This window comes from Sceloporus occidentalis, unplaced genomic scaffold (genome assembly GCF_023333645.1).
Source record: "Sceloporus occidentalis isolate IW3139 unplaced genomic scaffold, rSceOcc1.0.p SCAF_30, whole genome shotgun sequence".
Taxonomy (NCBI): domain Eukaryota; kingdom Metazoa; phylum Chordata; class Lepidosauria; order Squamata; family Phrynosomatidae; genus Sceloporus; species Sceloporus occidentalis.
This window is the reverse complement of record NW_028317010.1, coordinates 7,205,276-7,232,152: the sequence shown is the minus strand read 5'-3', so window position 1 is coordinate 7,232,152 and position 26,877 is coordinate 7,205,276. Positions and strand designations below refer to the sequence as shown.

Sequence of the window (26,877 nt, the reverse complement as noted above, 5' to 3'; positions counted from 1 at the left end):
TTTGCATTTTTAGTATAGTTCGGTTTAGGTGGCAACCTTATAAACAACTTACACGTTCCCTAGGGAAACCTATTAAAAAAAATAAGTTAAGCTTTTCATAGATACCTAGTTTAAGGCATCCAGTACACCCCATCACATGATATAATGGTGAAAATAGCAGAAAAAAACAATCCCAGATATACAATATTGTTTTTCCCCACCACTGGTTCACTCTATGTAGCCGGCACTCAAAAAGTTAAGGTCAGTGGAAAACGTCTTCATGTTCTGAAAACGAACAGCTGTTGGATAGAAATTGAAAAGTCCTACATGGAGTAATACCGAGTGTACATGCACAACGCCTGCAAACATTTACAGAGCCCACTTATGACCACCGTCCTCATCGTGAGTCAAGGTATCATACTTTAATGGGGGTGTCAGAGACATTTTTACTCTGATTATCAATTTAATTTGTCCATCATTGATAATCAGAGTAAAAATGTCTCTGACACCCCCATTAAAGAAGAAAGCACTTAATTTGCACTCTTTAAAAAAAAAAAAAGCAGTTACCCGAGGTAGAAGCTCTACAGCTACCCATTCTCTGTGATCCTGCAATTCCTGCCACTGATTGGCGGTTTGAAGCAGCCAATCAGTGGCAGTTATTTGCTCCTATTTACATTAACATAAGTGGTTTCTGCCCATGCGTACAGAGGGGATAAACGTGCCTTTTAGATATACTGTAGCTGGCACCTGTACTGGCTTTTGCATCGAGGACCAGGAACAAGCAACTAAACCAATCCATTTTGCCAATCTTTCAACATCTTAGCCTGCCTGCCCTACATCAGGTACCTGGAGACCATTCCAGAAATGAGTCTCCATAATGGAGCTCAAAAGCCATGGCCGGTCACTGAAAATTGACTGGATTCATTTACAGAACCCATGATTTGAGGAAGCGTGATATGGCAAGGTTAAATCAACCAGCTAGACGTTCCCAAGCAAATATAACCAACAGCCTTAAGCAGGGACTGTATAATTTGTTGGTTAGAGTAAGAAAATAGAAAATAGATTCCATGTTGCCTTGAATAGCACATGAATACACAAAGTAGCAACTTGGGAAGAATGGGTTACAAATCAAAAAGTAACATTATCTGCATGTTTCTATTTAGAATTGTGTGCACTGGAAGAATCACACATATCGAATTAACAGTCTTTTTGGTCATGCCCACAGTGACAAGCGTTTTTATTGTGTTGCCTGTAATATGCACCCTTCATTTAAGACCAAGGTTGGAAGAAAACATATGTTATACTGTAAGTGTATGTAATACGCAATCACTCACTAAAATCTAAAATTATACAATCAGGGAAAAATAGTGAATATTACGCGTTGATACTTTATAGTTTTGAATAAATGTCAGTTTAGGGGTTTTTGTATAAAAAAAAGTAATGGTGGTGAACATGTGCAGAGTATGGTAAGTGGTAGAAGTTATTGATCGCTGCTGTTTTTAATTGTTTGCGTTTGACAATGACGAGGACCTTGGCTTCAAGCCTAATTAATTGTTAACATATTACACGATTACATCAGCTGTGGCCAAGGAAGAATAAGATGGGGCATGAGCATGGACTACTAGGTTTACCCCTACTGATACCATCAGCAGTAGGAGGTGGCGCTTCGGGAGAGCCAACATTTTGCATTGTTCATTAAAAATGACTGTAGCTGCCTAGCGTGGATTATAGTTAGTAAAACCCAAACCGTGGCTTACTGCTTACCAATCACAGGACAAGTAGACTTCAGACACTTTCTAATGCAGTGTAGAAACCTACTAGGTTGTACTGTTGCCAATATGTATAGATTACCATCATTTGGTGGCTGCCGTGTCCTTTTAATAATAAATATTTACATATCAATTTTTTCAGGCAATTGATCTTTTCTAAGGTTCAAGGTACTCTGTTGTAGGGGGCGTGGCCAGAGGCATTGCTAGTAATCGGGCTTTACATAGACCTTTTAGGAAGGCTTTTAAAAGAAAGAGCATTTGATTTGCACGCTTTCTGCTGAGACTTTAAATTCGCTAAACATTCTGAGATCTCAGAACAGAGGGGAAGAGAGAAGGACAGAGATTCTGCCTGCCAGGCACTGATAACAAAGATTCCCAGCCTGCCCGCACAACTCACATCCTGCTGCGGAAAGAGAGCGCTCTCCCGGATTTTCTTGCGCTTTATCTCCATTCCGAGTGCCGAGCAGGCAGATACCGTCGCTCGATTCCTATCGCTCCTTCGAAACATTTGAATTTCGCGCCGTGGATCGTGTCCCGATTCCTCCATTGTGTTTTGCAACGTTCTATCTGTAATCTTTCTACAGTTCCTGGGAGACAGCCAATCACCGACCCGTGAAGGGTGGGTCGTACCATTGTAAGGGGGGGGTTAAACAGGGCACTTAAAGCGCTAGGTTTAAAACAATGTATAGACCACCGAACGGATTGGCCGCTGATGGTATAAAATGAGTATACGGCGCTAATAATATATACGTATATGGCACGACTGAAAAGCACTGTAACGTATCATACAGAAAGGTACAATAACTCTCCCTCCACTTGTGACTGCGACAAATAGAGCTCCCTTGAGCAGGTGCGGCTGGACAATAGTGCAACCTGCTCAGTGGCTTTTGTATTCTCGAGGAGGAAAGTGATGGATCGGCTTTCGTTTATGGAGAGTATTTAAAATTAAAGACACTTTAAGGAAGTACACAAGTAATTTATGGACCTTATTAAATACTATTGAGACCAATCCATTGTATTTAAAGCAGAGTAATGACATTTCTATGAATTGAATGATATGATAGGTAATAATAAGTAAATCTGTTCAAAACTTACTTAAGCAGTAATATTTTATGAAGAATAATATTCTGATCAAATCTGGTATTTTTAAATAGTGGGGATAAGCCTGCAATGCTACATAGAGTTACAGCAAGTAGAAACAGGCAGACTTTTTTTTCAGGACAAGAAGGGCTTTCTTTAGATACCTTTATTTTGATTGTATCATATAATTTACAAAAAACAAAGTACCGTATTTGCTCGATTATAAGACGAGGTTTTTTTCAGAGCAAATGCTCTGAAAAATACCCCTCGTCTTATAATCGGGGTCGTCTTATAATCACACCTCAAATAGGTCTGACTATGAGACGACTAAGATCCAGATATCCCGCAGCTGCCGGGGACCTGGATCCTCCTGTCTCCCCCGCCCCACTTACCGGTGCTTCTGAGTCCCCGGTGTGCAGCCGGGGCAGTGTGTAGATGTCTACGCGATTCGCGTAGACAACTTACGCTGCAGCCGGAAGGAGGTGTGGCTAGCAGAGAGGGTTGTCTGCGTCCATCGCGCAGACCTTCCCCGGCTGTCAGAGATCAGAGTTCCCTGCACTGGTGCGGGGAATTCTCTCTGACAGTCGGGGAAGGTCTGACAGGGGAGTCAGAAGCACCGGTAAGTTTGGGGGGGGGGGAGCAGGGGAGTGTTAAAAGGGGGGGCATAAGGCATTTTTGGAGGCAGAGTGTTCTATGAAATGCATTTTAACCCCCTTAATGCCACTCTGCCTCCAGAAATGCCTTTTTAACGCTCTATATGCCACTCTGCCTCCTGAAATGCCTTAAACCTCCCTATATGCCACTCTGCCCCATAATATGCCTTTTAACCCCCTTAATGCCAGAGTGGCATATAGGGGTATAAGGCATTTCTGGAGGCAGAGTGGCACATAGGGGGTCAAAAGGCATATCATGGGGCACGGTGGGATATAGGGTTAAAAGGCATATCATGGGGAACAGTGGCATATAAGGCATTTCTGGGGGCAGATGTGCATAACTGGGAGGGCAGGTTGGAAAATAGAAGGAAATAAAACCAAAATATTTTTCTCAATCATAGCTTGTATTAAAAAAAATAGTTTACATGAATTAACATTTACTGGTAAAACTTTTTTCCTATAGGGTCGTCTTATATTCAGGCTTTTTCTTTTTTTCCTAAATTAATATTCAGATTTGGGGGGTCATCTTGTACTGGCTGACTTTGCATGATAGGAGTGCGATTGCTGCTAACAATCATATAGGTAATATTGTTATTAAAATCACACTCCTATCATGCCCAGGTTCTAGCATGTAGTGGTTGCCTGGGCATGATAGCAGTGTGATTGCGGTTAACAATCATATATATATATATATATATATATATATATATTAATATTGTTATTGCATTTTTTGTCCCATTTTGGTGTGTTTTAATAAAAGTGTGGTTATTTTTTTTTTATATTTTGTTAAGGGGGGGTCATTTTCAGTTTCGGTTCGGTTTCGGCCAAGTGAATCCTGAATTTTCGGTTTTGGTCCAGAATTTTCATTTTGGTGCATCCCTACGATATCATCTTTTATACAATTTAACTCAGTTCAATTCTAAAACGCATCATGCATCAACTTCTACTTTTTGTGTTCGTTCATTGAAGCTAAGTGTACCTGAAGGTAAGTGTTATAGTAGCACTTTTCACAATATACCTAAGTGTGGGATTCAAGCAGCCATTTATTGTGTGTTTGAGACTAGGTCTGTTCTTCAGGCATATTTTAGCCTGGTAACAAACACAAGAAAAGGGCAACAAAATGACAAATACTTTTTTTCTTTCTTGCATTGAAAAAAAAAATGAGCCAGCTTTCATTGTACCATTATGGGGCACAGTCATTGTTACAAAACACATCCTTATGTGCTTGCGTCAACGAAAATCACTAGATACTGCAACCAGGATTCCCCTGGAACTCTAGCGCGGACCACAAATCCGCTGCGGTCCAGTAAAACTTTGAGCAGCTGTCACATCCTCATAAAGCCTCCAATCGGCATAATATTTCAGGATGAGGGAGGCAATTATGAGAGGCTTTCAGAGATACACACGGTTTGGGGGTCACAGCATTAGAGGGAACCCTGTTTCTGTACATCTGGACGTTTCACACCAGGCAGACAGCTGGGATGTTTACCCTGGGCAGGACAGGTAGAATGAAAGATAATGTATTTAACCTGGTTCAATGTGTACAATTTCAATAAACAAGAGTCTGTTTTCTCACCCTACACTGTGTCTTGGCATGTGACTGGGTGAATAAGAGCTATAATTACCAGGCTGCCTATAGAATTTTCTGCAAGGAAGACCTACATTGCGGAGCTACTCATCCTGAGTGCAGGTCTCTGTCACAGAAACTATGGTCTACATTTCAGCACCCAAACTAGTGTAATTTGCAAGATATCCATTTGCACCCCTTTAAGAAATTTGACATTAAATCCTAGCATGGCTCAAGTTGACCCAAATAAGTAGTAGTTTTTTATTGGAGGACCAATTAAAAATTTGAAAGATTATCCTGTAGCTGGTTGTCACACTGGAGTATTTGCTACTTTAGCTTAGCAAGACATTTTGGGCAATGCTATGGTTCCAACTTTGTGGAAACAGTTTGAGGAAGGCGCTTTTCTATTCCAGTGACCCAGTGCACAAAGCAAGGTCCATAAAGACATGGTCAGATGTGGAAGAACTTGACTGGCATGCACAGAGCCCTGACCTCAAAACCATGGAACAACTTTGGGGTTAACTGGAACGGATATTGCAAGCCAGTAGTTGCCATCCAACAAGTGCCTGACCTCACAAAGACTTTACTGGATAAATGGGCAAATATTCCCACCAAAACACTCCAAAATCTTGTGGAAATCCTGCCCATAATAGTGGAAGCTGTTATAGCTGCAAAGGGGGGGACCAACTACTTATTAATGCCTATGCATTTAGAATGCAAAAGTACTTGTCGGTGTAATGGTCTGGTGTCCCAATACTTTTGTCCATATAGTGTATATTGCACGCTGGGTTTCGTGATTTCTATTCATATCTATAATATGTCAACAGGAAGTATTCTTGTTGTTTTTACAGGATGTTATATTTTCATAAGTCTTTATATGATTTACAATGCACTTTCTGCAAAACAGAACAAAAAATCTATTCATAACAAAATATTTGCCTATCTCTTACAAGTGTTTAGATACAAATAAGATATGCAGCAATGAACACAATGAACATGCTTCTTAAACTAATTGAATGGTAAAGATAAAGTCTAAATATCATTTTCTAAGCCATTATTAGTTCCGGCCTTTTAATATTTATTTTTTGATTGAGCCCATTGTTCCTCATTTTCCTCCCTCTTTAATCATTATATCTCAATACTGTTGCAGATGGAAATGCCTTTCAATATAATTATAGCAAAGCTTTTAAGAAGCCTATTGAGTGCATCAACTTTATGCCTGTACTTAGAAAAAAATGTTCCGTGGACTTAGCTACCAAACGGGATGTAATACTAAATACAAATAATTAAAAAAAAAAATTTCTCTATATGTTAACTGTGACGGCCCCGGGTTAATCAGTACCGTCTGTAATAATTATTGTTTGTGATACCTGCATTTCCCAGTATATGTTGTGATTATGGTGTGTGTTTTTGTTCCCCTTGTTTGCTACCCTATCCAGGTGCCACATGTCCTGCCCCTCCCTCCTTACACAGACTACAGTAGAGACCCCCTACTGGGCTGAGGGCTAATGCTCAGTCATATGCAAAAGAGGGCAGGATGTAATTCCCTTGTGTCTATTGGACGCAATTCCCTTGTGTGTCTATTGGACGCAATTCCCTTGTGTGTCTATTGGACGTAACTCAATCCCTTGTACTGTTTAAATGCCCCTGTGTTCCCAAATAAAGGGAGTTCCTGTTTTACCTCACTACGAGTCCTGTCTTGTTATTGAGGTAAGCCTCGGTGCTGCCCTTATTAGGGCGGTAGGGTGCTGTATTGCTATACTTCGGTATACTACAGTACGGCCGAGGTTCCTGAAGAGCTGTGTTCTCTGCTATGATCGCGTATTGTCCTTTTCAGGACGATAGCCACCCTGTGTAGCTCAGTTTCGGCTAGCCACAGACAGTGAAGGGGTTAGTCTCTGGTGCCCCGGTGGCCATGGGGCGAAGGAAGCAACGTTCGGCGGGCGTACCCAGTCGGGGTACAGGTCGGTCCCGTCACATTAACAAATTATTCTTTGATTTAAAAAATGATTTTGTCTTCTAACCTCCACCCCTAAGTAGAAATTAAATTGACACTCCCATCATCATATGCACTTTAATGTATACGAGAGCTGTGTCACCTCATCATATCAGAAGAATGCTATGTATACACCTGCCACTACCTCCCCAGCTCCTTGCCTGCATTTGGCAAACCCATTACATGCTGGGTATACTCACCATTTTGTTCAAGAATTCTGGGGTGGGGGGTGTTGAAGTCCTTTAGTATGCATTCTTTGTTGCTAGAGGGGGTGTCTAAAAACATAGGAGTCAGGAATGGACTGAGGATTTTAAAAAAAGGTCTAGGGCCAAAAATGCTATGCAAAAGTTGTATGAGGCGCATGTCCAGGTTGTTGTCGCTAATCTGGCATCATAGCATTCTATCCCAGCATACTGATGTATCACCTTTACACCCAACTGAATACCTGCCTAACGAGGAACACTAAGGGGTATTCCAGTGGAGAGTCCTGGCCACGTTCCTCAAGGGTTGGCTCCAGGTAGCCGTAGCCCAGAAGTTCCCAGCTATGGTTATATAGTGCGATCATATTCCACAGTGCTCTGCTTTACATATACGGTAACAGGGCAGTTTTACAATAGGTAAAAAGTAAGAGGACCTCTCCGAGTGCATTCATGCATGTTTGCATAGTAAGATAAGGAGATTACATTGTGGTAAATAAATGTGAATTCATTAGACACCTTGAAAATGCTATCAACAGTGGCTGCCTAGTGACAGAATCAGAGTCATGCCTTCAGGTTTGTCTGCTGGGAAACAGAGTGCTCCTCGCCACACACATTCCATGGCAGGGGCGGGCTGGGCAGGGGGGCAATTGCCCCCCAGGCCGCCCTGAATCCGGGCCGGCTGGCCGGGCGGCCGGCACACAAACATTCATGGCAGCCGCAAAGTTAAAAACTAAGCGGCTGCCACCGGGGCTTGGCACCGTGCCGGCATGTCTCCAAAAATGATGCGCGCGGCAACTGTGGCTGTGCGTCGGGACTTGCCACGCCCACCGTCTTCCGCGCACCGGAAGGAGAGTACACAGAGGAGGAAGAAGAAGAGGAAGAATGAAGAGGAGGAGGAAAAGTGACAGTGGCAGAGGAAAGGTAGAAAAATATTAGTAAGTGTGTGAGAGTGATGGGTGTTATGCTGTAGTTTATGATGTTTGTGAATGAGGGTTTCCGATTGCATGGAAGTAGCATGGCATAGGGGGAATGTTCCTCCTCAAAAAAGGAAGCTTGAGTGGTATGAGAATATGTTGTGCAAGGACCTTGAGAACTGAAAGCTGCAGAAATGTGATCTCTCTGGTTTAATAATAGATTCATATCTGCAGTTGTTTGGGAAAAAAATGGTTAGATCAACACAATAAAAATATCTCAAAAAAGATTTCCTAAAGGACATTAGAGAAAAAATTAGCTGCATCTGTCTAGACATCTGACTCTAGCAGCACAGGTGTCTCTTTAACAGTGTCTGATATATTACACATTATTACAACTGGTTATCCGGCTAATGCCAGGGATTATATGCCTAAAGCTGTGTAATAAATGGCATTATCCCATCAGTAACAAAAAGGATACAGATATATAACTGGCCAATCAGCGGAAACAGTTCAATGACCAATTACGGGACAGCTTACATTTCAACTTTGCAAAGTGTGTAGCTGTCCTGGAGGTGTCCGGTTAGCAACATTCCTTCTGCTCTGCTATGTGCCAGCCCGGCGCTGATTTACGGCACTGCTGAAAAGAGCTTTTCCAGCAGCATCAGCAACAAGTCAGGTAAGTGTGCCGTTTCCTGCTGTGATTACGGATGCTGCGGGTGAGGGATAACGATAAACGTTTCAATGTGTGCAATACAGAGCTCCGCATTCGCTATATTCCTAAAATGCCCACAGTCTCCTGCATGTATTTTACACAGTAACACCTCCGTATATAAGCTGCAGCAGAAAGACAGCCATGACAGTTCTCTTTTAAAGATGGATGATTTATGTGAGAGGCAGCTGATCGCACGACGTGCATTCCTTGCAGCCCAGTGGTTAATGTGTTCACCATGCAGTTGTGTATGTATGTGATGCACACATAATAACAAAATAAATGCGTGTTTGGATTTGTATAGTGTGTGCAGTTTGTACACTCACAGTGCATATAAGATCGTTCTGCTTTGAGTGTATATATACATGCATATGTTTAGGATACATATACCTGTATACGTATTTTATATGTCCCTGGTCTTTCCAATCATATATTTATGCTCTGAATAAATATCAGGGGTTCTGCTTTACTCCTCATCAGTTGCCATCTCGTTGCCTTGTAAATCATTGCCAGGTTTACAGCTTCTCAATATGTCTGTTGTTTTTCAGAGTAAAAGTAGCATTTTGTGCTGTAGCAGCAGTGTGTTTACAGCATTCTCCCATCTTTTATTGTTTCATGTGATTTGAATCGTTTTGCAGCTTCTCGTCCACTAGTGATAGTTGAGTTTTGCAAATTGAAAGCCATCATATGCACTGTAATGCATATGATAGGTGGGTGGTAAATTTTCATGGGGTCCATTTTGCAAATGCATGGGTAGCTTCTGCAGAATCCCCAAATGCATTTGCCTCTTCCTCGCCTAAAACCCCTGCAGGAGATGCATTTGGCCGAATGCATCTTCCTGCACATGAAGCTCTCGCCTCCAGCACTGGCTTTGGTGAACACTACTTGCAGTGTAAGTGTGTAAAGTCTCCCCATAGATTTAAATGGAAGCGCTCTCCTGCCACTGATTTGCTGCATAGGCTGTCTGTCAGTGATAGGAACATACTCTCATTAATCGTGTTGGCAGTTCTTTACTGCCACAGATTGGCTGCTTAAGCAGCCAATCAGTGACAGGAACAGTCAAGTCATAGAGGAGGTATACATCTGCTGCTACAAGATAATCTCTTCTGTGTCAGGTAAGAGCTTTAATTTTATATGATTTTCTTTTTTAAGAATGCATGTTGATGTCATCATAGAGGATTTGGGTTACTCACAAAGGCATATGCATTCCTTTATAGCAGGGGTGCCAGGGACATTAGACTGTCCCTTTAATGTGGCCCTCTATTGCTCAACAGGCTCACCAATGAAGAGTGTGTATTAAAATATATAGTAAGTACTTTAATAAACATTATCAACCTAATCAAAAACGTCTGCCGAAGATGCTGGAGCTTCAGAGCAACTCTTGCTTTTTCTTCTGCAAATCCCTGACAGAAAAGCACTCCAATTGAAATCAGTGGAAACAGTTTCTGCATGTGTGGGATTGGGAGAGGAGGTTTCAATCCCTCTGGCAATTTAAAGTGAGCCAGCACTGGAACTGGTTTGCAGTAATCCTGATGAATCCACTTATGCTGTGCCACCATCAGCAATCTTGAGGCCCAGTAAATAATTAATGCCAGGGCCCCCGTGCCCTGTAAAGCAGCCAGCCCCATGTCCATCCACCTGTTCCACCCGTTGCCTCGCCTTTTCATCATCTCACAAGCCCAATGTCTTACACTCAAGTTACCTCCTTACCGTTACATACACACGGTTTGTGTACTCGCCTCTAACTCTTGGTAACACCATGCAGAAACAGCCATACATATTCTAACCTCACTAACCCCCTCCAGTATACACTAATACGCACACTATCTAACACAATATGCTGACATATACACTAATGCTATACAGTAACACACATCATATGCTTGTACACGCTAACAACACACTTATAGACATTTACAAACTATCGAACACTTGCATCTATACACTGATCAGCCATAACAGAATGACCACTGATAGGTCAAGTGAATAACACTGATAATCTTGTGAACATTTCGTCCTCAATGTTGACGTGTTAGAAGCAGGAAAAATGGGCAAGCGTAAGGATCTGAGCGACTTTGATAAGGGCCAAATTGTGATTGCTAGACAACTGCATCAGAGCATCTCCAAAACTGCAGCTCTTGTGGGGTGTTCCCTTTCTGCAGTGGTCAGTACCTATCACAAGGAAGGAAAAGCGGTGAACCAGCAACAGGGTCATGGGCGGCCAAGGCTCATTGATGCACATGGGGGCGAGGCTGGCCCATGTAGTCAAATACAACAGACGAGCTACTCTAGCTCAAATTGCTGAAAAAGTTAATGCTTGTTCTGATAGGGTCTCAGAATACACAGTGCATCGCAGTTTGTTGCGTATGGGCTGCGTTACCACAGACTGGTCAGGGTGCCCATGCTAACCCCTGTCCATTGCCGAAAGCATCTACAATGGACACGTGAGCCTAAGAGCTGGACCACAGAGCAATGAAAGAAGGAGGCCTGGTCTGCTAAATCACGTTTTCTTTCACATAACGTGGATGACTGAGTGTGTGTGCGTCACTTACCTGGAGGGACACATGTCACCAGGATGCATCCATGGAAGCCCCACTTCGCGACTTACAGGACTTAAAGGATCTGCTGCTAATGTCTTGGTGCCAGATACCACAGCACACCTTCAGAGGTCTAGTGGGACGACTCGACAGGTCATGGGCGTTTTTATGGCAAAAGGGGGACCTACACAATATTAGGCAGTTGGCCATAATGTTATGGCTGATTGGTGTATATGCGCACACACGCACTTGCGTTATACATATTGTCATATACTCTAAATATATGTATTGTATGAAGCACTGCATAAATTGTTGGCGCTATATAAGTAAAAGATAATAATAAATACACACTATACCACTATATATATATATATATACCGTATTTGCTCTATTATAAGACGATGTTTTTTTCAGAGCAAATGCTCTGAAAAATACCCCTCGTCTTATAATTGGGGTCGTCTTATAATCAGACCTTAGTCGTCTGACTATGAGACGACTAAGATCCAGATCCCCCGCAGCTGCAGGGGACCTGGATCCTCCTGTCTCCTCCCCCCGCCCCACTTACCGGTACTTCTGAGTCCCCGGTGTGTAGCTGGGGCAGTGTGTAGATGTCTACGCGATTCGCGTAGACAACTTCCGCTGCAGCAGGAAGGAGGTGTGGCTGGCAGCGGGGGTTGTCTGCGTCCATCGCGCAGACCTTCCCCGGCTGTCAGAGATCAGAGTTCCCCGCACCAGTGCCCCATACTCCTTCCCTGAAGCTGCCTGTGGCAGGCTGGCAGCTGAAAACGCGATTGCTGGTTTTCCTGCAACCGCATTTTCAGCCTACAGGATCACTCCGTGGGAGTGACCTCAGGCTCGGCAATTTTTTGTGGCTGTAACAGGCTGACAAACACCTAGGCGCCAGGACAAAATTCTCTGTCGCCATGGCGACCTGGCGCCTGGGATTTGTCGAGCCCTGATATATAGGGTCTATTCAGACCCTGCGAACATGGCAGATGAAAGTCTATGTAGACCCTTGTGGGAATGCTCTCCTGATTATGATTGGCTTCTTAAGCAAGAATGATTGAAGCTTAGGTTAAGTGCTATAATTTGTTTTTGAAGAATGCAAATTAAAGTACACACATAGTTCTTTAATATAAATTCTTACTTAGTGGACCTGTTACCAACAGTAATCGGTCCCTTTACATCAGAACATCTTCATTTTTTGAATTTAATAGCGCTTTGTCACTCTTTTGATAATCACACTCCCAGGTGTTTAATTCCCAGACCATCCTACTTATGAAATGGCATGATGTAAGGAACATCGCCATATTGTGGACCGGATATAAATACCATACATTTAGCTTTTAAATGACTGCAGCTCACATTTTTTTAGGAAAGTAAGATCAGGCAGCATTAAATAATAATGTTTTTTGTTTTGCAGGGTATTGAGTGTGATGCAACAGAAAACCGTCGAAGGAACCACGTCCTCATGGCAGGACACCCTAAGAAATGACAATGTCTATAAGCCTTTCCGCTGCCCACAATGTGGAGAAAATTCACGATTTAGAAGCCTGTGTTCTTTAAGGGCTCATCTGGATTATATGCACAGCTATGAAGAAAGGTATATTTTGGGGAAGTCAGGTCTGTTTTGTTCTTTAAAAGAGATTGATCCCAAACTATCCATAGAACCCTTAAATGAAACACAAATAGGTTCCACTTACAATGGTCTGAAGCAAAAAGCATCATCCACTTATTGTGATCAAACAAATGAGAACAAGGCAATCACTGAAACGGAACGACCTTCACCGCTTATGAAGAGTAATTTTTCTGATGAATCGACAAACGTTCACAATTCTGTATGTGTATATCCTGCAACCAGGACTAAGCCAAATTTAGAACTGCAAGGGAAAGTGACATTTAACCAAATTGCTGAAACCGTTGATAAGACAATAGAAAAGAAAATTGACAAACTTAATAAAGAGCTTTGTGAAAAGACATCAGAGCTCTTGGAAGTCCGTGCTGCGTTCTTGCAACTTTCCCAGAAGAAACAAGAAGTCCAGCATCGGGAAAGGGCGCTCAGTCGACAAGTAGATGTTGCTGTTGAGCTGATTGCAATACTTAGACAACGACTGACAGAATCTGAGCAAGAGCTCCAGAGGAAAGAAGAGTAAGTATTAATGTTTAAAGTGAATGCAAACGTAGTATGAATAGGCATATATCAGGTTTCCAGTGTGTCCTTTTAAGTACTGTGCTTATGTTAATATATACTTACCTGTCTAACTTATTTTCACTCTTCCCATTATACCTCTTTCATTAGCTTCTGGAAAAAAAACTAATATTCTGCCACTAGTAGGTAACTTAAGGTTAATATATATATATATATATATATATATACTGAGGCAGACAATGACGGTGGTACAGCATAACACCTATCACTATATACTGAGGCAGACATTGACGGTGGTACAGCGTAATCCCTACCACTATACATTGAGCCAGACTGACAATAGTGCAGCATATCGACTATCACTATATACTAAGTCAAACATTGATGTGGTGTAGGCCTACCACTTCATTGTCTGGCTTAGTAGTAGGGATGCACTGAAACGAATTCTGGACTGAAACCGAAAATGCAGCATTTACCTGGCCGAAACCGAATGACGCCCCACCATAAAAAAAAAATCTCACACTTTTATTTAAAGTAAGTAACACACCAAAATAGGATAAAAAAATTTAATAACAATATTAATATATATATGTATGATTGTTAACAGTAATCACACTCCTATCATGCCCAGGCATACCCAGGTTCTAGCATGTACTGGGCATGATAGGAGCGTGATTGCTGTCAACTTCTCACTATCTACCCCCCTCCCTTCTCACTATCTACCCCCCTCCCCCTCTCTTCTCACTCTCACTGAATGCTTTCCTCACCTTTCTCCTTACAGCAGTCTTCTGTCTCCTTCCGTCCGTGCCCTCTGAACCAGCGGTGGGCGCGGCTTCAGTGTTGTGCGCCGGGATCTGACAACAAACCCCGGCGCACAGCAGCAGTTGCCACGCGCATCGCAAGGGAGCGGTATCGGAGGTCTTTAATAGACCTCCGGCTCCCTTGAGTGATTTTAAGCCGGTTCAAGGGAGATCCTTGATCTCCCCAACCGAGCCTGCTCCTCCAGCGGCGGACATTACTGTCTGTCTCTGGAGGGGTGCCCGGCGCCTGCAAGTTGGCACCCCCCCTGATGAGCGGGACCCAGTGCGGACCGCCCCCGCTAGGTACGCTACTGAGTACAGTTAAGTTTCCGGAGGGACTTAGTGCTCCCATTTTTTTTTCTGTGGTCGAAGTAGATTTATTGACATCCATTACATTGGTGTTGCAATTAGAAAAGGATAAGATTCTTCCAGGGGCCAATTAGAAACCCAAGATTTTCCAGCACACTTTTGCTCCTTCTTCTTAGATCAGTAGCCTAATCTACATAAGAAGCTCCGTTTCTGGAGGATGTCCGGGTTGATTGCCTTTAAATGAGATTGCCTCTGTAGCTAAAGCAGCCAGGAGGCTGCCAGAGAGATGGATCCAGGTACCAGGGAGTCTGGGGGGGGGGCATTGGCATGTCTGGGGGGACAGAGTGGCATTTCTAGGGGGCTTTACAAATTTCTGTTTATATATAACATATCCTGACTAACTGCATAATAAATACCAAAAATGTTACAATACAGGTATTCCTGTTTATTAGATAAAATACTGTTTTACTATTTCACTAATGTGCATTTTTTCTTTAAAATATTTTTTTTCCTTAAGATAGCACCAAACTTTTAGGGTGCGGCCTATCGAGCCAATACAGAATATATATATATAGAGAGAGAGAGAGAGAACTGTAATGTGTTAGCCATTAAAAGAAAAAAAGCAAATTTGGTAACTTCTGTTGGCTAGCTAAAGATTACTTATGTCTCTTTTTTTAAAGGCCTAAAATATGCATAGGTGAGCATATGCAAAGCAAAGGAAAGTGTGGGTAATTAATGTGGGGTCCCACCAGAACATGAAAAATGCAATGCAATATCTCTATGCAGAAAGCTAATATGAGCTTTGGAACCATAGCTACATCAATTTAATGAGCATTTAATAATTTTTAGTCTGTTTTGTATTTCGCATTCTTTTGATGGCAGATATATGTATAAACAGCACTGGCCTGGTATGTCTAGAATCTTTGATGTCTGTCTGATTATGATGTGTTCTGTAAATATCACCTGGTGGAAATAAAACTTCCAGAACATTTTCTTTTATTGATAGTAAACCATATGGTAGGGGTCTCAAAATCTTTCTCTGATGTGTAGCAAATTTCAGATGCATAATAGGATTTTAGGAAATCCATATGTCAGACAAGACAAAGATGGATTATCTCTATCAGATTCTAAAAGTATATTCACAATAAATGGTTATGGTAACCATGGTTAAGAGCAGGTTTATCGTATTTCTTTTTTCCAGTGCAGATATATAGCTAACATATATTATTACATAAATAACTGGCTAACTGTGTGAATAAATCAGTTAATGTTTTAGCCGAAATATTGTCAATGTCAGACTTACCATATTTGCTCGATTATAAGATGACCCTGATTATAAGACGACCCCCCAATATTTAGGAAAAAAAGAAAGCCTAAATATAAGACTACCCTATAGGAATTTTTTTTTACTAGTAAATATTAATTCACATGTAAACTATTTTTTCATATTTAATAAAAAATATCATTGAGAACATTTTTTGTTTTGTTTTTATTTCCTTTTATTTTCCAATTTGCCCCCAGATATGCCTTATACCCCCCTATATGCCACTCTGCCTCCCTGATATGCCACTCTGCCTCCCAGATATATATTATACCCCCTTATATGCCTAGACTTGTCCCCCATGCTCCAGATTCCTTGGTGTTTAGTTATCTTTGAACAGTCACTTTCTTGGAACTCATTATGACGTGGCATAAGTGGTAATACAGTTCTTCTTGAAAAATCCACAGTCTCTCTGTAGTTGTCTATTGGATATGTCCTTGTATGTAATAAGAAACAAAGCATGGTTATTTTATGTGTTCTTTAAATGTGTAAAAGCATCTGGGAATTGAAAAAAAAAACATGCAGAGAACAAACCCATGAGAAAAAGAAAAACAACACTCTCACAGGGATTTATCTAATGGTAGTATTTACTTCTGCTTCTATTAATATAGACAATATATCAAAGCATTAGATCTGTGTTTGTATGTACACTCACTGGCCACTTTATTAGGTACTCCTTGCTAGTACCGGGTTGGACCCCCTTTTGCCTTCAGAACTGCCTTCATTCTTCGTGGCATGCTTTCTACAAGGTGCTGCAAACATTCCTCGGAGATTTTGATGGCATCACACAGTTGCTGCAGATTTGTCGGCTGCACATCCATGATGTGAATCTCCCGTTCCGCCGCATCCCAAAGGTGCTCTATTGGATTGAGATCTGGTGACTGCAGAGACCATTGGAGTACAGTGAACTCATTGTCATGTTCAAGAAACCAGTTTGAGATGATGTGAGCTTTGTGACCTGTTGCATTATCCTGCTGGAAGTAGTCATCAGAAGATGGGTACACTGTAGTCCTACAGGGATGGACATTGTCAGCAACAATACTCGGGTAGGCTGTCGCGTTTAAATGATGCTCAATTGGTACTAAGGGACCCAAAGTGTGCCAAGAAAATGTCACCCACACCATTATACCACCACCACCAGCCTGAACTGTTGATACAAGGCGAGATGGATCCATGCTTTCATATTGTTTACTCCAAAGTCTGACCCTGCCATCTGAATGTCGCAGCTGGAATCGAGACTCATCAGATCAGGCAACATTCTTTCAGTCTTCCATTGTCTGAGTTTAGTGAGCCTGTGCGAATTGTAGCCTCAGTTTCCTGTTCTTAGCTGACAGGAGTGGCACCCGGTGTGGTCTTCTTTTGCTGTAACCCATCTACTTCAAGGTTTGACGTGATGTGTGTGCAGAGATGATATTCTGCATTCCTTTGTTGAAACTAGTTATTTGAGTTACAGTTGCCTTTCTGTCATCTCGAACCAGTCTGCCCATTCTCCCTGACCTCTGACATCAACAAGGCTTTTTTGTCCACACAACTGCCACTTGTGACGGATCGTCCTGTGCCCCAGACTGGACACATCCGCCCGTCAGCTCCTTCCCTCTCCCAGTAAGCGGACTCGCTGTGGCTGTCCGAAGAAAGCAGTCACAGACCAGCACTTCCCTCAATCATGAGACAGGACTTCATGCTTTGAGGTTAAAAACAGAACTCTCTTTATTACAAACACACAGAACTTATATACAATCTCCATTCACTGTGCACCGAACCCAACCCCCAATCCCATCAGCCACATCCCATCAAAAATCCCATCAGCCACATCCCCTCACAAATCCCATCGGTATACAGGGGATGTATCAAGTGAGGGGATTAAGGGATACAATGGGTTTCCCCCACCTGTGTTATTCCCCCTGTAGTGCGGGTGCCGTCTGGGCAGACAGGTCTGTGCTGGCTGATTAAGAGCCCCAGCCAGATTATAGGATCGTCTCTTTGAAGGCTGGAGCTACAGCCACTTTCAAACAGGGTACACATAAATTTAATAATAATAATAACAGTGAAGATCAGACAGGGTTCTTCACATTACTCCCCTCTTGTGCAAACGTCCAGCAGACACAGCCAGATCGGCTTGGGGATCACCGGGCCTCTACTGTCTCTAGTCCTGCGGGGTAGGGAGAGCGGGCGTGCGGCCTCTCGGGCACCCTGGCAGCCCCATGTCAGTCACCCAGGCTCCTAGGCCTGGCAAAGGGTAAGAGGCCAGCCCAGAAGCCTCTCCAGTGGGCAGCCCTCTTTAGTCTCCTCTGCAGGTATGGGAGACCTTTCTCCAGGGCTTCCTTTCCCCTCTGGGCACTCAGCCCAGACTCAGCTCCCTCCCAACCTGATGGAACCCTCCCATGGTTGCCCTGACTATGGGCTTGTCCCGAGTCAGCTCCACATTCCCCCACCCTAACAACAAGAGCCCACTCCAAAGCAGCAGCAGCAGTTTCACTTACCCCTACCTGGCTCTCCGAGCTGGGGCTCGTTTTGCCCATTGGACCATGCCGCTGGGGAGGAGTGCCGGTTGCCCTTCCTCCCATAATTGGTGACAGCCGCTGGGGAGGGTCGCCGCCTGCGCCCCCTCCCGGATGCTCGTGCTGGGGAGAGCCAGATATTGGGGGTGTAAGGTCAGCGACTCTCTGCCCGGTTGCCAGTGCTTCTGCTGGTGCAGGGAACGGTGCTGGGCAGAGAACAGCGTCACTCTGCCCTGTGGCCAGCTCTTTCGCTGGTGGTTCCCTGCTAGCAGGTGGGGACCCTTCGCTGTGGGGCGGGCAGAGGCCAGCAGCACTCTGCCCTGTTGCCGGCGTTTCAGCCAGACCGAGGATTGCTGGTGCAGGACAGAGGTCAGCGACTCTCTCTCCGCGTGCCAGCACTTCTGGTTGGTCCTCGTTAGCCGGCGGGAACACTGTACTGGGGGATGAGCAGAGGCCAGCAGCACTCTGCCCCGTGGCCGGCTCTTCTGCCGGTCTGGCATTTTGCGGTGCTGGGCAGAGGATCGCGTCGCACTGCCCTGGTGGGTCTCTGTTAGCAGGCAGGGACCTTTCACTGTGGGGCGGGCAGAGGCCAGCGGCACTCTGCCCCACTGCCGACGCTTCAGCCGGAGTAGGAGGGGCGCATGGTGCTGGGCAGAGAACAGCGTCCCTCTGCCCTGTTGTCGGCGCTTCTGCCGCCTCTAGTGGAAACCCATAGACCGCTGCCTCAAATTCTGGCGACTGCATGCGATCCATAATCGCCCGGAAGACTTCCTCCCAAAAGTGATTGCCCACTTTCACCTCTTCGGGGTCTGGCTGCAATACCAGGGGCAGAGTGGCTGAACCTTCAAGTCCGGAGGCTTGCCAATTACAGTGAGCGGCCTCCTGAGCTCGCTCTGTAACATCTGTCGGCTCACAATGCAGGGCGTAGCTCCCCTCGAATAGCGCCAAGTATTCTGCCTCGAGGCACCATTCTCTGTCTACTAGTCTCTCAAGGTCTTGGCTGAGTTCACTTGTTGCAGTGGGCGGCAGGTCTCTCCGGCGCTTGTCACTAAAGTCCCACCATCGGTCTATGTTGACATTGCCAAAGACACCCCTTTCCTCGAATGCCTCCCACAACAGGCTAGGCCCGCCAACATCCATCCCTTCCGGAGAATGGGGCTTTCTGGATTTTCGCTGCGGGCCTCGGGCTTCCCAGTATATGGCTCGGTACTCCTCTTCGAGCCCAATCTCCTGTCGGACCAGCCTCTCTAGCTCTGCAACCTCACCTGGAGACGCAGGTCCCCCGAACAAGTAGAGCCTCCCATTCACCTGGTCCCTGATTCGTTTGTTCTAGGGTGGGCAGATGTGTACCTTGGTGGGCGCTCCACTTTTCTAGGGCCGCTCTCCATCTCACGAGCCAGGCTCGGGTCCGTCTCTCAAACTCCCATACTGGAGTCTCCAATTCGAGGGTCTCGACTCCACTCCAAGTCACCCCGCATCCCGGTGACTGTTCAATCCACTCCATCTGTGGATCCGTTTGGCTCTTCCTCGCCAGGGTATAACTTTGTTCTGCGGCTAGTTGCTTTGGTCCGCTCTGGTCTGGAAGGAGTAGATCCCACCGCTGCCACCAATGTGACGGATCGTCCTGTGCCCCAGACTGGACACATCCGCCCGTCAGCTCCTTCCCTCTCCCATTAAGCGGACACGCTGTGGCTGTCCGAAGAAAGCAGTCACAGACCAGCACTTCCCTCAATCATGAGACAGGACTTTATGCTTTGAGGTTAAAAACAGAACTCTCTTTATTACAAACACACAGAACTTATATACAATCTCCATTCACTGTGCACCGAACCCAACCCTCAATCCCATCAGCCACATCCCCTCACAAATCCCATCGGTATACAGGGGATGTATCAGGTGAGGGGATTAAGGGATACAATGGATTCCCCCACCTGTGTTATCCCCCCTGTAGTGCGGGTGCCGTCTGGGCAGACAGGGCTGTGCTGGCTGATTAAGAGCCCCAGCCAGATTATAGGATCGTCTCTTTGAAGGCTGGAGCCGCAGCCACATTCAAACGGTACACATAAATATAATAATAATAATAACAGTGAAGATCAGACAGGGTTCTTCACACCACTCACTGGATATTTTCTCTTTTTCGGACCATTCTCTGTAAACCCTAGAGATGGTTGTGCGTGACCACAGTGATGGTTCAGCAGTTTCTGAAATACTCAGACCAACCTGTCTGGCACCAACAACCATGCCACGTTCAAAGTCACTTAAATCCCCTTTCTTCTCCATTGTGATACTCGGTTTGAACTTCAGCAAGTTGTCTTAACCACGTGTACATGCCTAAATGCATTGAGTTGCTGCCATGTAATTGGCTGATTAGCTATTGAACAGGTGTACATAATAAAGTGGCCAGTGAGTACATATATGTAGAACATTTTGTAGATATGATTCTAAGAAGGTGATATATACACACATATATGCCTGGGAACTCTACTGGTTTGGCCCGTAGAACTCCAGGAGAAACGCTGCTTTTCGGGGTCAACACCCGAATCCTCTGGGTCCCCTTTAAATAGGGGTATTGTCAGTGGGACCGCCGACTGATGTCACTGGGACTGTAGGTTTAAACTCAATAATTAGGTGAAACAGAAACAGTTGTGTAGGAGGACTAAAATTGGCCTCAACAGTCATACACCCTGGCAAGATTGTGATCAGCAACAAGACACAAGGCAGTTACACACTTCCAAGGCATACAGAGATTTCCAGATGTTCTGCCCAAACTCTTTTGAAAAAGCAAAAAGAAACAGACAATAGACGTAGTGGTTAGCCAAACAGATGAAAGACACATCATGCTTACTTCCCTTTACAATCCGAAGATGCCCATTATTGGCAGAAGACTTGAGGCCAAAGAGCCATACCCTTGACTTAGAAACAAGGCCAAGTGACTCAACTATTTACGAAACCGCAGGCACTGGGGTGCAAAATAATTGCAGCGGATGCTCTGGGACTGATGAGTCAGAAATATTTCTGAAGCAGATGGCAGTTCGCCAAAGGACAGGATTGCTGTTCAAAAAGTAGCGTTTGCAGGCAACAGTGAAGCATGGTGGATGTTCCCTGCAAGTTTGGGGCAGCATTTCTGCAAATAGTTGGGATTTGGTCCTTACATAGCCCTGATCTCAACATCATCGAGTCTGTATGGGATTACATGAAGACAGAGAAGCAACTGTTGCTTCTTAAAACTGCAGAAGAACCGTGGTTAGTTCTTCAAGATGTTTGAAACAATGAGCCTGCCGAATTCCTTGAAAACTTTTTAAGGCAAAGGGCAGTCACACCAAATATTGGTTTGAATTAGATTTTTCTTCTGTTCACTCACTTTGCACTTTGTCTATTTTTGAAAACATTCTTACTTTACTGCAGTTTTTACACATGTGTAAAACATGTGCAACGTACTGTTATACCTATAACTATATAACCTTCCCCGGCTGTCAGAGAGGAGAGCACCGCTGCGGGGAATTCTCTCTGACAGCCGGAGGGTGTCTGCGCGATGGACGCAGACAACCCCCACTGCTAACGGCACCTCCTTCCGGCTGCTGTGGAAGTTGCCTACACGTATCGCGTAGACGTCTACCCGCTACCCCGACTACACACCAGGGAGTCAGAAGCACTGGTAAGTTTGGGGGGGGAGTGTTAAATGGGGGGCATAAGGCATTTCTGTAGGAAGAGTGCTCTATGATATGCCTTTTAACCCCCCTAATGCCACTCTGCCTCTAGTTATGCGTTTTAACCTCCTTTATGCCACTCTGCCTCCAGAAATACCTTTTAACCCTCTATATACTACTCTGCCTCCTGAAATGCCTTATACCTCCCTATATGCCATTCTGCCCCATAATATGGCTTTTAACCCCCTAAATGCCAGCGTGACATATAGGGGTATAAGGCATTTCTGGAGGCAGAGTGGCACATAGGGGGTTAAAAGGCATATCATGGGGCACAATGGCATATAGAGGGTTAAAAAGAATATCATGGGGCACAGTGGCATATAGGGGGTATAAGGGATTTTTGGGGCAGCGTGACAAGCCTGGGGGCAGGTTGGAAAATAAAGGGAAATAAAAACAAAAAAAAAAATGTTTACATAGTTTACATGAATTAACATTTACGAGTAAAACTTTTCCTATAGGGTCATCTTATATTCAGGCCTTTTCTTTTTTCCTAAATTAATATTCAGATTTTTCCTATAGGGTTGTCTTATAATCGAGCAAATGCGGTAATATGCAGCTCTTGAGACACAAAAAAACTATAATCATTTTGAAACATTTTGAAAAAACAATCCAATGCATTTAAAATCTATAGTATATGTGGCACTAATAATCATGCAAAAGAGCTATGTTGGGCAGCCCCATTTAAATTAATTCATTAGGGCCCATCCCAGTGCTTGGAATGTGTATTTGGATGCATGAATATTTTTAGTTAGTGCCAGACAGTTGGTACCATGGACTGCGGTCAGAATAGGAATTTAAAGAAAGCATCCCTTCTCTATTTCCAGTCTTACAGTGTACCAAATATGTTGGCCCCGTTGGTCTTAAAGCTGCAACAAATTAAAAGTGTCCAGAAGCATTACAATTTTATATAGAATATTCTGGCAGAGTTTAACTGTTAATTTCCAAATGTTATTTTTCTCATTAATTTTTATACCACATGGTTGATCAAATATCAAGCAAAGTTTTTCTTTAAAAGAAAACTCTCCAGTCAATTACAGAATATTGAATTTCACCTATGGACCTATGAATTCTTTCCATATGAAGTTCCATATCGCTTTATTGTCTGTAGACTTTACATTTCTAAACCATCAGTGATTTAGCATAACAGAGGTATTATACATGATCTATCTCTTACAGAGAAGTTGTTACAATCAACCATTTTCTGGAAGCAGCGGCTGAAAAGGAATTTCGTGGAAAAAGAAGACTTCAGCAATTTATTGAGAATCTCCTTCAACGGGTTGAATTTGCCGAAAAGCAATTGGAATATTATCAAAATCGACAGATTAAAAACATGCAAGCAAAAACATGCAATCCTGTGGTAATTATTATTTTGTTCACTATTAGGATAAAATAGTTTTTTATCTTCATTGCTATACTCGTAGTACATTTTGGGACAAAGGCTATTTTCAACATTTTTCAGTGTTGCTGTTTAGCTGTAATTTTCTTCTTTCTCATTTTGTGAACCAACACACATTATATTTTTTTTTCTCAGGACAAACAGGGCTTTCTTTAGATACCATTATTTTTATCATATCTAATTTACTATAAAAAAAAAAAAAAAGATAAAATATGGTGATTGTTTGCCAATCGCTTCCTAAGCTGTTTAGATGGCCGCCGCCACGATCTTTGATAATCAGTGCATTGGCGACCATTTTTTTGAGGCTTTCCTCCCCGGATGCTGCAAAGCCGCCGATCGCGTTACATTCAGTTACATTCAGCAGATATAAGATGTAAAGGTTCCTCAGATCAGCACAATGCATTTTAAGGGAAATATTGATTAGACCATTAATTGATTAGACCATTCTATGATAGGATAACTTCAAAACACGTTTTATAGACAATACTCATCGTTTATGCCACTTTCTTACCTTTTAACATGTAATTATGAGAATTGCATGTAACTGAACAGCCTAGTCCTGGATTAGAAGAAGTTTCACACTTCATTGATATATATATGCGTGTGTGTATATTCTGTATATAGTATTTATTTAATCCACTCAGCCACATGCTGTATTTCTAACATAGTCAGAGCCAACCAATTATTTTATTGAAGAATAAGAATATGTCTTACTAAAAAAGGTAACTGTAATACCAAAAGCATATAGCCAATTATTTATTTTTGGATTTGTTTTTTAGCACTTGGCTGGGTGCATGTTATCCTGTAATTGCATTTAAATTATTTTTTTTAAATCTCTGTACTTCCAAGTTTGCAATTCAAGCAGGATTCAATTAGTCAGTGTGCCACAATATACCATCTCTAGTGATTACAAACCTGTGCCTTTGTCCTTTAAAAACATATATATAATAACTAAAATTGTTATTTATTTGCCTCCTGTTTTGCTTAGAGGTTGTCAAATCTGCAATTATTCAAATGACTTTGCTTTTTTTCACGCATTAGAAATGTATTTGTACAGTCTCACTGATTAGCTTATTAGTGTGAATTACCAGGTTAAATTGTGTATTTTAAAATCCTTTTCAGTGAAATACCCTTATTTAAATAGATTTGCGAATTATATCAAAGAAAAAGCTCTTTGTATAGTGATAAAAGCATTGATGTCCTCGTCTCGGATGGAAAATGCTTCACAAAATAAGAACAGGAAGTAAATTGGTGACTGAAAGTACTAGAATTCTACTGGGAATCTTAACCGCTTATACTTATTTCCTTCCAAGTAAGGGACATTAAAAATCTGGTAATCCTTCCAGGAAGCTCCAGTGCTGGGTTCATCTAAGAGTGATATTGTAAGGGGCGTGACTAGCCGCCCAGAGCCTGAAGTGGGAGGGGACTGGGGAAAGTGGGCAGGGAGGAGGTGGAGCATGATGTAGGTGTGGCCTTCCCAAAGAAAGAAGAAACTGACCCAGAGTCTCGAAGAAGCAGGGCTGAGACAGCTCTACTGAGAACAGGTAGGACTAGTGTATGTCTCTGTGCAAGTAAGTTTCCACTGCACAAGTCAACAGACAGCCCATGTGGGATGTGGTAGGCATCTTTCAGGGTGAAAAAGGTCCCGCTCTCGATTCAGTTCATCTCACACACATCGGTGCATTCTTCTAAATGTTTTAGACATTATCACTTAAAGTAAAAAAGTTCAGATGTGGACCGCTTTAATCACTGTGCCTTGAGAGATACCAACCATACCTCTTTAATGAAGCCAAGGAAAGTATAAAATGTACACTTGTGATTGTTGCTTCTCTTGTGCAGTGGAAATATCCCTCACATCTGGGATGCTAGTATCAAAACAACCTTTTTGGCGATTTTGCTTTATAATGGCACAAGTGACTTGAAACTCAAACTATGAGTGTGAACTCACGAAAGCTTAAACTAAAAGCAAGCCTGTCCTTTGTTGACCTAGTCTCATATGTATGAAAAAACACTTCACTTCTTAAAATATGTCTGTAGAATTGAAGAGCAACCCCTTCTGTAAGAAACAATTGATTATCTTTATAGTGAGTTACTCAGAATGAAACAATATTGAGTTATTTTATAAAGTTTGTTTTTCTTCTTAATTAAGGTTGGACACATTCCAGCTAGCAGGAAAAGCAAGTCTCAGTATGTATATTTAATGTATGCTTTATTTTGATCTTTTTTATATCCCCTACTGAGCTGAACTGTCACTGTTCCCAAATACTATATTTTCCAGTTCAGTGTACTAAAAAAATAGTAATAGTATACATGTATGTGCGTGTATGTTTTATATATATGTGTGTGGTTTTTTTTTATTAAATGTTCCCTATGTATATACCAGCTGAAACAGCCGAACCAACTTACTGTACACAGGACATGAATAATGTTTCCCGTTACGTTATTTGCCTCTTTTTAATCAGTCACTGTCCCTCTTTGGTGATTTGTTCTAGCTACCTTTTTAGAAGTATATATTTTTTATTTATACACTTCCTTGCAAAATCAGACACAATATAAATGAAAATAATATTTGTAGTAGGCCCTATCATCACTTTTATATAAGCTAGGTCTTCTTTAACTCAGCCTTGAGCTTTGTATATAGGGCTTTTAAATCTTCATATTTTGTATGTTAGGTAATTGTTTTATTAGAAACTTCTAACAATTTATATACTTTTTTTACAGTAATCTTTATTTTTTTCCCCAGGAATCGATGCAGTTGCCATCCTATTAGTAATTCACATGACGTGAAACCTCAATCTGCCCAGAAAGGACGAACATACATAAACCGCATAGGGATACAGCCAATGAAATTGCTCTATGAGACTTCTGACAGCTCTAGAGATCTTTGGAAGTCACAGAAGAAAGGTGATCCATCAATAATTGGCAGAAAAGTTTTTAACAAAACCAAGTTGACAAAGAAGCCAAGTTTGTCTCACAATATTTATAAACAATACTGAGTTTTTACAATAAAAATATAATTATATACATATATAAGTTAATAAATGGTTTATCGCTATTGAACCGTAAGAGTTGTACTAATATACCCATTGTAGTAGAATTTTGCCAATGTCTATTACTTATCAAAAAAAGAAAAAAAAAAACAGAGAATGACTACTAAATGTGTGTAAATTGTATTGTTTATTTTTATGAGTTATTAACGTACCATAAATGTTCTGCAAGTGTAAAAAGAAAGATGCAAAAATGCTATTTTAGATATGCACTATAAATATATGTATATGTGTAAAAAATTCTAT

The 26,877-nt window shown here is 42.5% G+C and overlaps 2 protein-coding genes across 2 annotated transcripts in view; one reads left to right on the top strand and one right to left on the bottom strand.

Moving 5' to 3' along the window:
* The window catches only part of LOC149298998 (rhotekin-2-like), a 30,208-nt gene extending 28,009 nt beyond the window's left edge, over positions 1 to 2,199 (bottom strand). Inside the window, exon 1 of the mRNA XM_089486817.1 lies at positions 2,146 to 2,199. Within this exon, the coding sequence (XP_089342943.1) occupies positions 2,146 to 2,199 (54 nt within the window). The remainder of the gene's footprint in view (positions 1 to 2,145) is intronic.
* A 10,641-nt stretch (positions 2,200 to 12,840) lies between these two features.
* On the top strand, positions 12,841 to 26,580 carry LOC149298997 (protein ZNF365-like). Its single transcript, XM_089486816.1, has 4 exons — positions 12,841 to 13,553; positions 23,365 to 23,545; positions 25,734 to 25,771; positions 26,328 to 26,580. The coding sequence occupies exons 1-4, from the start codon at positions 12,841 to 12,843 to the stop codon at positions 26,578 to 26,580; spliced, it is 1,185 nt and encodes a 394-aa protein (XP_089342942.1).
* The last annotated feature ends 297 nt before the right edge of the window (positions 26,581 to 26,877 follow it).